At 35.0% G+C, this 18,810-nt stretch overlaps 1 protein-coding gene across 4 annotated transcripts in view; it reads left to right on the top strand.

Moving 5' to 3' along the window:
• Positions 1-18,810, top strand: part of ATRNL1 (attractin like 1) — an 818,312-nt gene that overhangs the window by 395,872 nt on the left and 403,630 nt on the right. For all 4 annotated transcript variants that reach the window (XR_011382205.2, XM_089314254.1, XM_070057169.2 and 1 more), the window contains 2 exons: positions 3,783-3,844; positions 12,440-12,518. Coding sequence is in view for 3 of the 4 variants with exons in the window: in XM_089314254.1 (XP_089170380.1) it covers positions 3,783-3,844; positions 12,440-12,518 (141 nt within the window). In the remaining variant the exon portion in view is untranslated. The remainder of the gene's footprint in view (positions 1-3,782; positions 3,845-12,439; positions 12,519-18,810) is intronic.

The raw sequence follows: 18,810 nt of genomic DNA, 5'->3' as shown, positions 1-18,810 counted from the left end.
GGCCCCTGCACCTGTGTGGGAGATCTGGAGGAAACTCCTGGCTCCTGACTTCAGATCAGCCCAATTATAGCTGTTGGTGCCATTTGGAACGTGAACCAGTCGATGGAAAACCTTGCTCTTGTCTCTCCCTCTCTCTGTAACTCTACCTCTCCAATAAAAATAAAATCTTCAAAAAAAAAAAAAAAAGTAATGTTTCAAGCAATGCCTACAAATTTAGACTAAAATATTATAGTCTGATCTAATTCACAATATGAAAGAAATTCTTAGAAATTGACAAAGTTAAAATTTTATTAAAACCATGCATGGATTCCAATTCTTTTGTGCCTAAATAAACTTCCATTTTAGTTACATTATTCCATTAACTTTTTAAAGTACCCTCATAGAAATATCATCTACCATGTTTTCCACAGCAAACTCACACAGGCAACCTTGATTATTCTTTTATTTACCTGTTATACCCAACCTTTTAGCATATCTTCCCTCTCTAATTCTGAATTATGTTTCCATCTTCTTACATTGCTTTCCTGGCTACTACTCGTGTGCAGGCTACCATCACTTCATGCCTAGAAAAATCTAATGTCCTCCTCTCTTATTTTCTTGCTTTTCCTTACCATATATCCTTCCTTCACCCAGCAGCTAGAATGGATTTTTCTTAACAAATCATATCATTCATAGTTCAAAACCTTCCATTACCTTTATCAAATATTCTAGAATTTTTGTCATTGATAAGGACCTGGTAGACTTAATTCCTGTTTGCTCATCTAGATTTATTTTCAACTATCTTGTCTTATGCTCTCCAGTTCTTGTAACTTCCCATTAGTTATTCAAACTTCTCATGCAAGTGTCCTGTTTAACTTGGGAAATTTCTTCAACAGGTATTTATATCATTTTAAGCTAGTTATTTAAGTGTCAGCTCATAAATTACCTTGTAGTGAGACCAGTTCCTCCAACTCCCTAATCTAATTAAATACACATCCTTCTTCTTCATCGTATCACGTATCTTTTTTTTTGGAACACTTACCACTGTTGAAAATTATGATATTCATTGAGCTTACTTGGTTATTTTCTGTCCCCTGATATTAGAAAGAAAGTTGCAAAAGAATAGGGACTTTATTATATTTATGATGGTGTCATCTAGAACAGGGCTTGCTTACCCAGTATTTCTTTGCATATTCTTTCATTATTTAAATTACTGAATAAATTAATTTGTTATCTGATAAGTTCTGAAAAATAAGCAGTTTAGTGATTATTTCCCATAATTTTTTTATCCTCAGATTCTTCTTGTGTGTCCAGGCATTGTGTTTTTACTTTTTCGGCCTGTGCTTTTAGTGCATAAAGTTTATTATTGTTACATCATTTTGTGCCTCTGTTTTTTTGACCAGATTTTGACTTTAAATTCTACTTTGTTATTAATATTAGCCTCTATATTTTTATTGTAGTTATTTTTAAAGTCCCTTATGACATTTTATAATACTTTGTTTTGGCAAAAATGTGTCACTGTCCTAAATATGTTTTCCATTATAAACATAAAGCTGAATTATGCCTTTTAATCTACTCTGAAAATCTCTTTCAATGGGGATTCAGTCTGTTCACATGTAGTAAAATATCTTATATACTGTATCTTATTATTTGAGTTTTATGCTCTATTTGCACTTTATTTGTTATTTCCCTTGTTCGCTTTTCAATGTTTTGGCAATTTATTTAAGTCTTTGTCCAAATTCTTTTCCCCTCCCTTTCATTTGTATATTTCTCAGCAGTGTCTAAAGTTAACTTCATATCCCAATTTACCTTAATAAAACCAATTTTCTTTATTATTTCAAAATAATTATCCCTTTTTTTTTTTAAAAAAAGATGTACTCATTTAAAAGAGTTACAGGAGGAAAGAAGGTGATACAGATACAAAGATAGATTAGATAGATAGATTAGATAGATAGATAGATAGATAATCTTTTGTCTACTGGTTCACTTCACAAATGACCACAACAAAGCCAGATGTCATGAACTCTATCTGGATCTCCCACGTAGGTGCAGTGGCCCGAGCATGTGGACCAACCATTGCTGCCTTCCCAGATGTGTTAGCAAGGAATTGGATGAGAAGTAGAGCAGCTGGGATTGAAATTGGTGCTCATATGGAATGCTAGCTTTGCAATCAGTGTGTTAACCCACTGTACCACAGTTTTGGCCTCCAAATAATTATCCTTTTAAACAAAATCAGTTAGTTAGCTGCTGTATACAGAATTCTATCATGGATTTAAGTTATTGTTAACAATTTTCTTTGATAACTTCTATTTCTACAACATTCTTATGGACAATCTCCCTTTTTTCACTTTAAGAGATACATTTTCTTTAAACTTGTAAGATAATTTTGATTATATCCAATCTTGTGTAGCAATTATCTTTCTTTAGTCTTCATATAAATGCTTTATAAATCTTCAAATGCTGAGAAGCTTGTTGGAAATGAATGTTACTATATTTAAACTGTATGTGTATACCAAAGAATTAACTATCTTCTCAACAGACTATATTTTTTATATTCTGTAAGATAAATTTTTTTTTTGCAGTACATTTAGATTCCTTAGTGTTCCTCTTTGCATTGAAATCTGGGACAGTTGTAGATCTTTTCTCCTTTGTTTTTCTTCACTCAAGAATAATAGTCCTCCTCTGCCATTTGTACAGTGTCAAAAATGTTTGTTTTAAATATTTTGTCCCCTTCTATAGTTCTTTAACACAGAAAATTCATCTTTGTTGAAACATTTTGAATAGAAGTGGAAATCCTATGATATGTTTTTGAAAGCTATTTATAAAATATTATACATAGGATTTCCAAACCTAATGGTTTAGTTTCAGCTAGTAGAGAAATTCACATTTATTGACCGTCTCATTTAAATGATGAAAGGTTTAATAATGTCTATTATATAATAGCTATTACTTCAGATATTATTGTAAACATTAAATTCCTATGAATTCAATTAATTTTCTCTCTAATATTATGAAGTGGATAATTTTAATATTACCATTTATGTATGGGAAAACTTAGCTTCAAGTAGACCATGTACTTTTCCAAAAGACACACTGTTAATGAGTGCAAAGTTGTATTTCAAAATCATTTATTTTCTATTCAGAGGAAACGTTACATTGCCTAATATGATATTATATAATACTACCTCAAGTAAATGTCATAGTATGGTATGTATAAATGTTAATGTAAATGGAAAACAATTTTAGCTTATTAGTAAAATTTATTTTTCATGAATGTGATATTTTAAAAGATTTGACATCTTTTATTCTTCAGATGGTTTCTAACACAATATTTCTGTGTGTGTGTACAGCTTGCTTAGACATGGATGTATAGGAAAAACAAACCCCACCCCACCCCCAGTTTTTGTAATATAATTCAAATTTATTTTTTATTTGACAAGTTATTATCAGTTGTATTAATTGGAAATGAGATCATTACTAAATGAAGAAACTAACTTGCATTTGATAGGTAGGAACATTTAATCTGTCATAACATTTCATGTGAAACTTTTTGCCTCTATTCTTGAAGTAATTTCATAATGTTTTTTTAAAATTATTTTATGTTAGCATATGTGAAGATCATCATTAGTTGAATGCAGTATATATTCTATATGAAGTTTTAATGCTAACATAGATTTGATTTATAATAGGATGATCCCAAATGTCTTGATGATTTAGAAATAGTGTTCTTACAAATGCTATGAAATATCACAGTTTTTGGAGAAGAACTTACTGAGTTTCAAACTTTCATTTTGATTTTTCAGATTGCGTTCTCACAACACAATACAATCATGGATCTGGTGCAGTTTTTTGTCACCTTCTTCAGGTAATTTCCTTTTACTGATTTTGACCATGTTAAACCTATATTCTGATATATGTTTTGTCAATCAATGAAATTTATTAATCACTTAACCTTAAACTATATAACATGTCTTGAATAGTTTTATATGCTTTAATATATACTAAGAGCGCCAGGAACATATTTGAAATATACTTGTATGAGTTTTTTTTAATTTTTATTGCTTTTGTATTTTTTTAGATTGATTTATTTAAAAATCAGAGTAACAGAGAGAGAGGCAGAGTCATAGAGAGAGCTTCCATCTGCTGGTTCATCAACAGATGGTAACAACAGTCAGGGTTGAGGAAGGGTGGCGCCAAGAGCCTGGAGCTTCTTCTAGGTCTCCCATGTTGGTGTCAGGGGCCCAAATACCCAAGCATTAGCAGGGAGATGGATCACGAGTGGAGCAGCGAGGATACAAATCCGTGCCCTCATGGGATGCTGGCATCCCAGGAGGCACCTGTATTTGCTCTGCCACAACACTAGCCCAATGTGTGATTATTTTATTGTTCTATAAATTAATAGCTAATAGATTCTGTGGAAAGAGGTAACTCTCCCTCTCTCACCTAAATAATTAAAGCCTATTTTTGTTAATTAACAGTACATGCACCACATGGATTAGTAATATCTACTTCTACTAGAATTAAATCAGTTCAATTATTTCTTAGCTAATTATCATATGTGCTTAGCAGCATGCCAAAGTCTGTAATAAATGAGAAAAAGTATGTATTTTCTCTCGTGAAGCTTGTAATCTGGAAGTACTATTACAGCTTTGAATAGAGGGCATCAATCCCTAGAACACTACTTATGTGAGACATTAATTGTAGGTTCACAAAGCAAAGGTTCCATAATTAAACAACTTTGGAAAATGCTGGGTATACTGAAGTTAAATAGGGCTCTTTTATTGTAACTTACATAACTCTTCCGAGTTTTTAATATGCTAATTTCTAATATGTTTTTCTGAAAGAGAGGGTAGAGTTTAAATAATTTGTCAAAACATAAAAACTCTCCTTCAGGGAACAACTTATTTTTATTTCCATGGGATGTAAATAAATTCTAGGACAGGAGAAGAATTTGAGTTTCAGTAAAAGAATATCTTTTGCAGCATCTTAGAACCTCTGAACTTCTTGTTATTGTTGTTAATGTTATTATGGATTTGTGCTGGTTCCTTGGCTGCTTTTGTGCAAATGACATAGATGGGACTCCTTCTCCTGGCAGACATAGCCCTACATCATGGCATGCAACTTTGAAAACAGTGCACTGCAGATTTTGACCACCACTTACCAACTTGGTGAGGCTAACTTATCCAGTAAAGAACCTGCAGAATTCAACCTGTGACACACATGGTTTGTCAGGCACTCTCCTAGGCAACAAGTAATCATTAACTTATTGGTTGTCTTGTGCAGATACCCACAGTATACCTAAGTCTAATACTTTCTCCACAGGGATCTGAAAAAGTCTTCTTTTAGGACTAGGTAGTAATTATTTCTAAATTTGTGGGCCATAGAGTCCCTGGTGCATCTATGCAACTCTGCTGCTGTAGTGTTAAAGCATCCATTGCCAATATGGAAACAAATTAGAGTGGCTATATTCCAATAAAACTTTATTATAAAAACATCTGGTGGGCCGAATTCAGCCTGTGGACATAATTTGCCGAACCCCGATCAGGCTTATGCCTGAATGCCTTTAATGACAGGAAATTCGCCATCTCCTGAGATAGCATTTTCTATCATCAGATAACTAATTGTTCTTTATAATTGATCTGAAATCTGTCTCTCTTTAATATCTCCTCTAATTCATCCATATGGACCCATATATAACAAATTTAAACTCTCATCTGCATTTATAGCCCTTTACATTTTTAAACTTCTTTCTCCAATTTGCATATTCCCTGTTCATTTATTCATTTCTCTTGTCAGGACCTTGCCATGTTGGTCACTTAGCTTTGAAAACAATCATGTTTGTCTATGTCCCTTAAAAATTATGCTTTCTAGAATTTAGTTCTATAAGCATATTTATCACAAATAGGTATAGAAAGAGAACTCATACTTTAAATGTGTCCTTTACAAAATTAAATTTGAAGAGGCATCTTAAATATATTTAATCTTTTATGACTATGCTTCTTAATATAAATGAATTTTTAGGCTATTAACAAGGTCACAATATGTTTTTATAAAGGACTAGAAATTATAATTGAGCACTACTTAATGCATTAAAATATTTTGATGCACAATAGTGTGGATGAAAATGTACTATAATTTTGGTTATGTGTAGAAATTCACAAAGCTGCATATATATGTAAATAATTAAATGGGGTTTTAACTTTTTGAATTTGTGTGCATATTTAAATTCAATAGTTCTTGTATTATGTAAGATAAAATTAGTGTTAATATGTACCATGTCTTGGAGATGATCTTATTTATTAGGTTGTCATCATGGACAAAGTGAAATAAAATATTGTAGTCAGTAGGTGAGATAAAATATATTTGATGGTTTTTTTGTCATTTAAATTCCTCCCAGTACTGAAATGTAAATTAGATCATTTTAAAATCACCTCATTGTTAAGAAAAAAAATGGACAGAATATTTTGAAGTTTACTAATTATTTTATAAGGCCAGTTCTAAATTTTAAAGAGTTTTAAACAGGTTAGCATTTAGAGACACACCAGTCAGGCAATTATTGCTGTCATCCCCATTTCCAACCAGTTACTTGAGTAGCAGAAGTGAATGTATGAGTTTTTATTTTGGCCATAGTTCTAAGGGGACCATTCTCAACCTCTGGCAGGTTTGTTTTTTTTTTTTTTAAACCTCTATATTGTACATAGTTCTGGTGTTAAATATAATTGATCCAATATTCAGAAATCACTATACATCTAGTCTGCCTAAGTAGATAATCTAGCTTCTCTAAATTTCAGTTCTTTCATATATAAAATTAAAGAGTTTTGGTGGCAGTATCTGTGTGTATTGTAACAGTATTACAACATTATAACATAGTAAATGATTAGAGAACTGAAAGGAATTTTTTTTTCAACAAATACTTTTCTGTTGTGTAAAATGGATAAGTAAATATGGCTAACTCTGAAATTTCTGAATTATTTGTTTAACAGGAATAATGGTATGGAAGTATGGTAGGGACAACCACCTTTCATCTTTTAGATTTTCCATGGTGGCATTAATGGTCACTAAAGCACTGAGCATATTTACTATCTTGACTAGTGGGTGCAGTTTCAGACATTGCCACTTGTTTTTTTCCACTATAATTGATCTTACACTATAGGCCAAGGATACAGTGTGGGGGTTACTTTAGCTTCGTTAGATGTCATTTAAAGTTTAATATCAAAGCCAAGGGAAATCACTAGTGGATGGGTCCATAAAAACAGTTAGCACACTATAAACCAGAAATTAGCCAGAATTTGTTTTCTGTGTCCCCTACCCACAGTGTCCCAATTCTAATAAGGAGCCACAACAACATTTGAACTGTTGGGAAATCTGTGTCACCTCTTTTTGTCCCTTCTATCCTTGTTTTCAATAGTACTCACAATGTCTTTTCATTGACCTTGCTCAGTGAGTATCCCCATTATAACTGTATTTTTTTTGTAATTTATTTATTTACTTGAAATTAGAGTTACACACAGAGAGAAGGAGAGGCAGAGAGAGAGAGAGAGAAAGAGAGAGAGAGGTCTTCCATCTGCGGCTTCACTCCCCAGATGGCCACAATGGCTGGAGCTGTGCCAATATGAAGCCAGGAGCCAGGAGCTTCTTCCAGGTCTCCCACGTAGGTGCAGCGGCCCAAGGACTTGGGACATCTTCTAATGTTTTCCCAGGCCATAGCAGAGAGCTGGATCGGAAGTGGAGCAGCCGGGACACAAACCAGCGACCATATGGGATGCTGGCACTGCAGGCAGGTGGCGGCTTTACCTGTTACGCCACACCACCAGCCCCTAACTGAATATCTTGAAGTATATGGTATAAATCACTTTATTGATCATTTTATACACTTTTGAAGATATGTCGAGTCCTTTCTTCTGTAGACATGGCCACTTATTTAGGCAATGGGAGCTGGATTTGAAAATAGCTCAAGTCTGGGAACTGAGCAGAACTTTCTACTGAGGCAACAACCTTAGCCTCTTATTCCTCTGTGCATACTTAAAATAAAACCAAATGTTAAATAGGACACAGTGCCTTATTAATCATCCTCAGTAACTTTTTTTTTTTTTTTGACAGGCAGAGTAGACAGTGAGAGAGAGAGAGACAGAGAGAAAGGTCTTCCTTTTGCCGTTGGTTCACCCTCCAATGGCCGCCGCGGCCGGCGCACTGCGCTGATCCGATGGCAGGAGCCAGGTGCTTCTCCTGGTCTCCCATGGGGTGCAGGGCCCAAGCACTTGGGCCATCCTCCACTGCACTCCCGGGCCACAGCAGAGAGCTGGCCTGGAAGAGGGGCAACCAGGACAGAATCTGGTGCCCCGACCAGGACTAGAACCCGGTGTGCCAGCGCCGCAATGCAGAGGATTAGCCTAGTGAGCCGCGGCGCCGGCCCCTCAGTAACTCTTTTTGGTCCAACGCCCCTGGCAACTTCTCTAGCCTTTTTTACCAAGGTAATGGTAATTGTGGCTCCTGGTTTTGGCAGGGAAGCACTGACACCTGGTCTCTATTACTTGGGGCCCCCATCATTTCATGGCAGTTCTCTGACTGCCTTTCCCCTCCTATTTTTCAGCTCTGGTACCAGAAGAGAGCCAACACTAAGTGTCTTTATGATTCTGTATTCTTAATGGGATTGTCAAATGGTGTGTACCTTGGACCCTCCCATGGAATATAAGCATCTGGTAGTTCTTCTGGCCTTATACAATATATCCATTCCAGCATATTCCCCTCTTCAGCTTTGTGTTCCTTTCCTCTCTGAGGGCATTTCAAGTGTTACTAGTTCATTTTTTTTTTAATTTATTTGACAGATAGAGTTAGACAGTGAGAGAGAGAGAGAGACAGAGAAAGGTCTTCCTTTCATTGGTTTACCCCCCAAATGGCTGCTACAGCTGGTGCGCTGTGCCGATCCAAAGCCAGGAGCCAGATGCTTACTCCTGGTCTCCCAAGTGGGTGTAGGTGCCCAAGCACTTGGGCTATCCTCCACTGTCTTCCCAGGCCACAGCAGAGAGCTGAACTGGAAGAGGAGCAACCGGGGCTAGAACCCAGAGCCGATATGGGATGCTGGCACCATAAGTGGAGGATTAACCAAGTGAGCCATGGTGCTGGCCCCATTCATTTTGTTTTGACTAGTGCTTTTTCCTGGCTTCTGAGAGTCATTCCAGCAAGTTTGCCCAATCTCCTGGAGTCCTCAAAAGGATATTACATCTCTTCTGTTTAACCTACTACGCCACAAGACTGGCCCATGCAATAAATATTTTACCAATTTATTTAGAATTGTATTGAAAACCTAAGAAGCAGGTACCTTTCTCTGAAGGGAGGAGAGAACTTGCACTTTGACTATGACCTTGTCTAAATAAGATCAGAGTCAGCAAACTCAAAAGGCTTCCATAGCTATGGCAACTCATGACAAGAGCCTAGGGTGATTACTGATGCCATAAACAAGAGTGTCAATTTGTTAAGTCAACAACAGGAGTCACTGCGCACTTACTCCTCATGTAGGATCTCTGTCCTTAATGTGTTGTACATTGTGAATTAATGCTATAACTAGTACTCAAACAGTATTTTACATTTTGTGTTTCTGTGTGGGTGCAAACTGTTGAAATCTTTAGTTAATATATGCTAAATTGATCTTCTGTATATGAAGATAATTGAAAATGAATCTTGGCCGGCACTGCGGCTAACTTGGCTAATCCTCTGCCTGCGGTGCTGGCACCCCAGATTCTGGTCCCGGTTGGGCACCGGTTCTGTCCCGATTGCTCCTCTTCCAGTCTAGCTCTCTGCTGTGGCCCAGGAAGGCAGTGGAGGATGGCCCAAGTGCTTGGACCCTGCACCTGCATGGGAGACCAGGAGGAAGCACTTGGCTCCTGGCTTTGGATCAGCACAGCGCACCAGCTGTGGCGGCCATTTGCGGGGTGAACCAATGGAAAAAAGAAGACCTTTCTCTCTGTCTCTCTCTCTGTCTAACTCTGCCTGTCCAAAAAAAAAAAAAAAAAAAAAAAAAGAATCTTGATAATCTTGATGTGAATGGAATGGGAGAGGCGGTAGGAGAGGGGAGGGTTGCGGGTGGGAGGGAAGTTATGGGGGGCGGGGAGCCATTATAATCCATAAGCTGTATTTTGGAAATTTATATTTAGTAAATAAAAGAAAAAAAATAAAAAAAAGGATATTACATCTCTTAAGGTATTGAAATTATACATCAAAATATTAAGTTTTATTTATCCAGTCTTATGTTTCATCTCCCTTGATCAAATATCACCAAAATCCAAATATATTCATAATCCCATGTGTCCTACCCACTCAGTATATTATGGCTAATTCTCGCTGCTGTGTCAAGTTTGCAGTCTATTCTCTTATAAAACCCACATGGGTTAGCCTGGGATTTAACCCTACTTATCAGTCTGGCCACTAGCAGATGAAGTAGTGGTAGGTTTGATATTTACACCTGTTGCCTCAGAGGGAAGACAATTATTCAGTGTGTTTTTGCATGGCAGGAGTGTAGTTATTACAAGCGAAGGGAGCTGTGGAAGCAACATCATTAGAAACACCCATCTACATATTCCTGTCCTATATTTCAGGGCTTCCCGGAAAGCTAGAAAATAGACCTCGGGGTCTTGTACTTAGCCAGTGCTGCTTCTTGATGGCCATCAGTCTCTCACTATTCCTGTGCAGGTATCAGTAATCAGCCAACTCCACTATTCTGAAAGTATTTTCTCCCGTCATTTGAATGCTTAAATCACTGTACCCACTAAAGTGTCTGCTCCTTAAGGACATTTTCTCTGGTCACCACTGGTGAAATCTTTAGCACTTTAAGCCTCTTGTCAGGAACTGTCTCTACTCTGCCTACCAACATTGATAGTGGCCTGCCAGAGAACAAACCAATTCCCCAAATCCATATTTTTTTTTAAGATTTATTTATTTATTGGAAAGGCAGAGTTAGAGAGAGGCAGAGAGAGAGAGAGAGAGAGAGAGAGAGAAAGAGAGAGAGGTCTTCCGTCTGCTGGTTCACGCCACAGATGGCTGCAATAGCTGGAGCTGTGCCACTTCCTCCAGGTCTCCCACGCAGGTGCAGGGGCCCAAGGACTTGGGCCATCTTCTACTGCTTTCCTATGGCATAGCAGAGAGCTGGATCAGAAGTGGAGCAGCCAGAACTAGAACCAGCACCCATATGGGATACTGGCACTGCAGGCCATGGTTTTACCTGCTACGCCCCAGCGCCAGCCCCTCTTTTTTTTTTTTTTTTTTTTTTGAAAATGAGTGTATATATTCTATCTGGAAGTATTTTTATAAAACAAATTAAATCATCAGTGTGAAAGTTCTAGTACAGCATCTGAAATGTGCTCAACACTCAATGCATAAATATTAGAATAATTATCACTGAAGTTTAAGGTCTTCTGATTCAAGTGAGGCAGGGGTAATGGAAAAAACTTTTGAGGACTTACTTTTAAAAAGAATGGAAAGTATCAGAAATTGCCACTGCATAGTAGTGAATCAATTGACATATATTGTGTTATCGATTAAGGATGAAAACCAGGGATTTTCTTTGTAATGGCTAATGACCAGTAAATTTGTATAGTGTGGGGTCTACTCATCTTCAGGTCTCCTCATAGCACAATCTGTGACTGTAGCACAATAGGAGATAAAATAAACAGTGATATAAGGTTGGGACTGATTAATCAGATTTACTTAAGTCTGTTATTGTGAGATTTGTCAGTCTCAAATTGGTGCTAACAAAATAGTATGTATTACCATAACATATTGCCTATGATACTTAAAATATTAGGCCATATTTTAACTGAATTGTTTCCTTTTTTTTTTTTTTTTTTTTGAAACACTAGTATATATTGGGTTCTCGACCTCAGTAATATTGACTTTTTGGAGTGGTAAGTCTTTGTGTTTGGCGGTGTTCTGTCCATTGTAGGATGTTCAGCAGCATCCCTGGCCTTGCCCACGTGGGGTGAGTTACACTCCACTCCCAGTCACAACAATCAAAATTGTCTGTAGATGTTGACAAATGACCCCTAGGAACAGAAGGCAAAAATCAGTTTTGGTTGAGAACCATTGGAATATGCTCAAAACAAATATTTAATAATAACAAATGAAGGAACAGTTTATAAAATTGTCATGTTTTAGGACTCATAATAGCATTTTAAATAGATTTTAGTTGCTTCACAAGACTAATGAAATTATAAATTTATATTCTTTCTGACAGGAAATCTTGGAAATAAACCATACTGTGTATCAAGAAATATAATTTTTTGTAACTGTAAACTTTGATTTTAGTTGAGAAAATATCATAAAAACTATAAATGTGTTCTATTTGTTCAAATTAGTTACTGAGACAGAATGATTACATCTGTATAGTTTTTAGTCTTCCATGTGCTTTTAAAATCTCAGTACATATTTCAAATATGTTGTATAAAATTTATTTGTATTTATTTTCCAGTTGTTTTTTATCCTTGTTACTTGTGGCTGCTGTGGTATGGAAGATTAAACAAACTTGTTGGGCTTCTCGACGCCGAGAGGTATTGGTGATATTATTTAATCTTTAAGCAAACTTGGGTCTTTCTTTGGTTAATTAACAAGCTTTTTTTAAATGCATATTTTATAATAAACTTTACATAGTAATATTGAACACATCTATCTAGTTTTTTTTCTTTAATGTTTTAGAGCAACCTTTACTATTGTCATTTTAATTCAGTACCTATAGGAGCTTTGATTAGTTGCAAAGTTTTTATTTTAGTAGTTTTAGAATGTATAGTGAATTCAAATATTCTCAGTTAAATTTGATGTAATAATCTTTATTTTCAGTATTTAGTTATGTTCTGAAACTTTTTTGTAAATTTATATGTTGCAGTTTAAAAGAAAATTCAAAGTAGTAAACATTAATAATTTTTATTTTTAGAAAAAGTTTAACCCCTAGAAATTTACTGTAATATTCTTTTTTGGTAATCAGACCATTTCCATTTATTGATATCTGATGATTATTTGATTGATAAATATGTTTAAAGAACACATCAATTTGATACATTTCCATAACAGAATTAATCATGTAAGTACCTTATAATCCTAAAATTGATAAACAGTATTATTCTTATAAAACACCAACTGATGACAGCATTATATTAGTAAGCAGTTTCTTAATTTTGTATGTATTAGTAACTAAAAGGAATAAAGAAACACAATCATCTTAATAGCAAAACATCCAGTAGATTTATTATTCTATACCTCAAGTAAGGAAAAAACAAGTTTCTGTTTTTATTAATATTCTATTAGTATTATTATTGTAAGTATTTTATTTTTCTGTTGCATTGACCAGTATATTTCTGCTTGTATAATTTTTCATATGATAAAGATCATACTTAAAATATCTAAAAATAATTCAGTGTATTCAAGGCTGCAGAATCAGTGAATGGCATGCTTTTCTTATTTATACTGTCTTTAAACATCTATCAAAGCTGAGTAACTATTTTTGTAAACTTGAGCCCCTCCAATAAATCACTCATCAAAATCTTCTTTACCTCTCTCATTTTCTATATTGATCAGTGCAACATCAATGAAAATTTCCCCATGACGGGGGAAACTCATTGAAAAAATGCTTATTAAATATAAATATGTAAATATTTGGCAAAAAGTGAATTTTGTATGAAGGTAAACAAACTTCTAAATGTGTTAGGCGATCTATTAGAGCAAAATTCAAGATTGAGGAAGGAAGAAAACCCAAAATTATGACAAGCTTTATGTAGGTCTGCAATAACACAATGGGGCACGTGACTATGTAGCAAACCATTGAAGAAATCAGAATCTAACAAGGAATGAATTTTCCAAATGCATTATAGTATGCACTATAAAAAAAAGTATAGTATCTACAAAATTTATGAATCTAACTTTAATAAATATAGTGAAAAAATCAATATATAAATCTGCCTTCAACTAGCATCTGAATACAATTAAATGGCCTAGTTGAATTTTCTTACCTCTAAAAAGAAAGTTCATAATATCCCAATGGTGGTCTTGAGAGCCCTGAAAATGTTTACATATGCTAGCTACAGTGAACAAATAATGCAGGTATTCACTGTATGAAAACCTAATAAGACTGTTTATTTACTTATAATATGTTCACTTTCCCCAAAATGACAAATTGATATTTATTAATATTGTAGTAATAGTAATGCTATTTGTTACATATTCAGATGCTCTGAAAGGTGATTGTAATTTAAATATATTGAGTATGAACTTATCTTTTAAGTGGAAGTCAAAAATTTTCAAAATATCTGTTGTAGAAAAGGAAGAACTAACCAAGGAGAATTAGGGTAGGGGCCACTGGCCAATTGTAATCTGTGTTTGTAAATAGTACTATGTTCTCAGAATATTCCCTGAATATACTATTCATCTTAGGATGCTCTTTCTAAAGCTCATTTAAGTGCTGGTTCATTCCTTAAAGGAGTTAATAAAGTTAATATTAACTTGCTACCACTACTAGAATAAAAACAAATCTTATTGAGAGTTCATGTTATATAAATATATTAAAAATATTTTGAGTGCTTTCTTCAAATTTAATTTTACTAATTTCCTTTAAATGCAAAATCCTAAATGTTTTAGAAACCATTCCTATATTTGATGTTCAAAGTAAAGATGGTATGTGGAACATGTTTTCTCTCTCCAAAACATTAAGATATCAGCTACCATGAACCTCAGAAGGCAGATATGTAGAATGACAATTTATCTGTATAGTTAATGAAAATTATTTAAAGGCTTCTTCCTTACAATCTCTTTAATTTTGTTACAATCATACTACATGTTTTTGATATATAAGAACTGTTTAAAATTAAAATAATCTTTGAACACTTAAAAATATATGGCATTAATTTAGCCAGGTATATTGCTTTTTAAATATTTGAAACCTTGGTTTCTCACAAACACATATATTGGTGTGGTATAATATTAATATCAAAGGCTTATTATTGATGTTATGCTTTTTAAATAATACAACTGAGAATGCAGAGTCTCTTAAAAGCAGAACAAAAAGAATGAAACCACAATGAATTTCAATTTTGCCATTACAGCTTTATATAGGAACCCCAAATTTATTTCTATGGTAAATCTGTTAAGAAGATGAAAGTTTTGCTTTGAGATGTGCTAATGAATGGAAACGATAAGTGGATATTGATCAGTGAAAATATTATGGTACACTAGAGGGATGAATTCATTTATATAGCTTATTCTTTTCACAGAGGTATTGAAAACATTTACCTTCAATGGCACATTCAATTTTAGTTAGTTTTCATGGCACCAAAATGTTTAATGGGAGCAAATATGTTAAAGGAATCTCTTGAAATATTTCATGCTTAATTTTTTATTAAACTGGAATTTTAATGTTTATCAAGGTATTATATTATGCCTAGAAATGAATGTTAATCATATTTTGATTAGAAGAGTGAAAATATCATGAAATGTTAATAACTAAAAGAAGTTATGTTTTTCCCACACTTTTTGAGTTATTTAACTGTAATTTGTCTCAATTAAAATCTGACTGAAAAGTCCATAGACAAATAGGGCTATTGGAAAAGGTAGGATTATTTTTACATCAACCTTGTATTACTAGTGAGTATGTGTATTTGAATAATCACTACATTATTTATGCCTGCCATTTTTCTTTCTTCAATTCTTCTTTTAAACTTACAGTTCTTTAAAATTTTCAAAATGTATTAACATAGAACATTATCATATTTTAATCTCTTTTAGTATATTATCCTTATGCTTAAAAATCAGTATAAAATTACCTAGCATAAAATGATTAAAGTTGTGTTCTTGATATGCTACTTCCCTAAACATTTCATAATCAAAAAGTATAAAACCTAGTTTTGAACTTATGATTTCAACATACAGTTTGAATTTAAAATATTAAAGCTATTACTCCTTAAGGAGCATTATAGTAGCTTTGAGTAACAAATTGCTTTCTAGAGGCAAATACATTAGTTAGTTCTTTCTTTATATACATAATTATTTTATGGCCTTAAAGGTAGACAAGAAATAATAATATCATTAAATTATACTGTATTAATACTATTTCATGAGTAAATAATTTATGATATAATATTCTCAGAGGTGCTAAATTTCTGGCAAGTGGGTTCTCATCTAAATGTTATTAATGCAGTGCAGCCGTGTTTTACAAATTGAGCTACTCAATCTCGTTTAGACACTCAACTTATTTATTGAGAAGGAGTGGGTGCAGGGTGAAGATAGTAATGAAAAATGTTATTTGGGCTTGAGAAATGAAAACTAATTGAATATATACTACATGTGGCTTTTTGTAGAATTTCTTAGTACTACTAAATCTGTTTCATATTCATGATTATAAAAAATCATTACTATAGATTAAACTCAAATGTCTTTTGAAAAATTTTGTTAACATAAACAGAAGAGATTAATTTATATCATAGGCACCATGCTAAGAAGATAACCAGGCTTACCTCTTTCCCACTTCTTCCCTCAATCTTCCTGCTTCCCAGCTTTCTTTTTTGTCTTTTCATTTTGGCAAAGACATGCTTTCAATCCACTCTATAATCACTGGCTTAATTCAACACCATAATATTCAACAAGTTAAAAGAAGGAAGACCACAGTTCCACAGGAATATAAGCAAGGGCTAAAGACAATAATCATATCACAGGATATCTGCTTAATTCCTATACATTTTTTTGTATTCTATATTAACTGACATATATCAGAGAAAACATGATATTTTTCGTTGGCTTATTTCACTAAGCATATTGATTTCCATTTGCATCCAATTTGTTGCAAAAGACAAGATTTCATTCATTTTATGTCTGAGTAGTATTCCATGGTGTATATATACCGTATTTTCTTTATCTAGTCATCAGTTGATGGATATCTGGGATGATTCCATATCTTAGCTATTGTGAACTGAGCCACAATAAACTTGGGGGATACAGATAACTCTTTCATATGCCAATTTCATTTTGTTTGGTTAAATTCCTAGGAGTGGGATGGCTGGGTCTTATGATACATCAATTTTCAGATTCCTGAGGAATATCCATTCTGTCTTCCCTGATGGTTTTAGTAGATTCCCACCACCAGTGTATTAGGGTATCTCTTCTCCACATCCTCTCCAGCATTTATTGTTTTTTTGATTTTTGAATGATAGCCATTCTAACTATGGTGAGGTAAACCTCATTGTGGTTTTGACTTGTTTCCCTCATTGCTAGTGTTCCTGAGCATTTTTTATGTAATTGTTGGCCATTTGAAATTTCATCCCTTGGAAAAAATGTCTTTTCATGTCCTTTGCCCATTTCTTTTTTTTTTTTTTAATTAATTAATTTTTTTTTGACAGGCAGAGGGGACAGTGAGAGAGAAAGAGAGACAGAGAGAAAGGTCTTCCTTTTGCCGTTGGTTCACCCTCCAATGGCAGCCGTGGCCGGCCCACTGCGGCCGGCGCACCGCGCTGATCCGATGGCAGGAGCCAGGTACTTATCCTGGTCTCCCATGGGGTGCAGGGCCCAAGCACTTGGGCCATCCTCCACTGCACTCCCTGGCCACAGCAGAGAGCTGGCCTGGAAGAGGGGCAACCGGGACAGAATCCGGTGCCCCGACCGGGACTAGAACCCGGTGTGCCAGCGCTGCAAGGCGGAGGATTAGCCTAGTGAGCCACAGCGCCAGCTGCCCATTTCTTTACTGGATTATTTATTTTGTTATTGTTGAGTTTTCTGAGCTCTTTATAGATCCTGCATATTAATCCTTTATCAATTGCATAGTTTGAAAAATATTTTATCCCATTCTGTCAGTTGCATTTTGTTGAGTGTTTGCTTTGCAGTATCAGAAGCTTCTTAGATTCATGAAATCCCATTTATCTATTTCTGCTGTGATTGCCTGTGCTTCTGGGGTCCTTTTCAAGAAGTTATTCCCCGGGCCGGCGCCATGGCTCACTAGGCTAATCCTCCACCTGCGGCAGTGGCATCCTGGGTTCTAGTCCCGGTTGGGGCACCAGTTCTCTCCCGGTTGCTCCTCTTCCAGTCCAGCTTTCTGCTGTGGCCCAGGAGTGCAGTAGAGGATGGCCCAGGTCCTTGGGCCCTGCAACTGCATAGGAGACCAGGAAGAAGCATCTGACTCCTGTCTTTGGATTGGCACAGTGTGCCGGCCGCAATGCTCCAGCTGTAACGGCCACTTGGGGGGTGAACCAACAGAAAAAGGAAGACCCTTCTCTCTGTCTCTCTCTTTCTCTCTCTGTCTCTCTCTCTGTGTCTAACTCTGCCTGTCAAAAAATAAAAAATAAAAAAAAAGAAGTTATTGCCTATGCCAGTGTCTCGCATAGAATCAGTAAAATATGGTAGGGTCTACTTTATAAGGTTCTTAGCATAGAGTTACTGAATGTTAACTGTTCACCCACTGCCTATTACTTATGAGGCTTCAATAAATGTAGATGCTATGGTTGTTGATTTCGTTGATGATTAGCATTGTGTCCTACATTAATATTACTAATAGCAAGTCCTTGGAGTACTCTTCTCATCGATATCTACTCTAAGTGGTCCTCAATCTAGAGAGCCCTTAGAGTCATCTATGGATGTTTAAACAAGTTACACTCACTCATGTGCACATATCCTTTCCTGTCACCCTGCCTTCCAGTCACCCAAGGGCCTATGGAATCAGACTTTATGTACGTGAGGCTCAGCCCAGAGCATTTATATATATTTATTTGTTTTTCAAAAAATTATATATATAAATGTTACCAGAGAAGCAAAGGGTCCTTGTCTTCATGCAAGAAAGAAAAAAAAAGAAAGAAATTAGCCATGAATAGTGGA

This window comes from Oryctolagus cuniculus, chromosome 15 (genome assembly GCF_051225735.1).
Source record: "Oryctolagus cuniculus isolate XC-2025 breed Fujian yellow rabbit chromosome 15, ASM5122573v1, whole genome shotgun sequence".
NCBI lineage: Eukaryota > Metazoa > Chordata > Mammalia > Lagomorpha > Leporidae > Oryctolagus > Oryctolagus cuniculus.
Note: the sequence above shows the minus strand (reverse complement) of the source record. Positions and strands in the feature narration are given on the sequence as shown.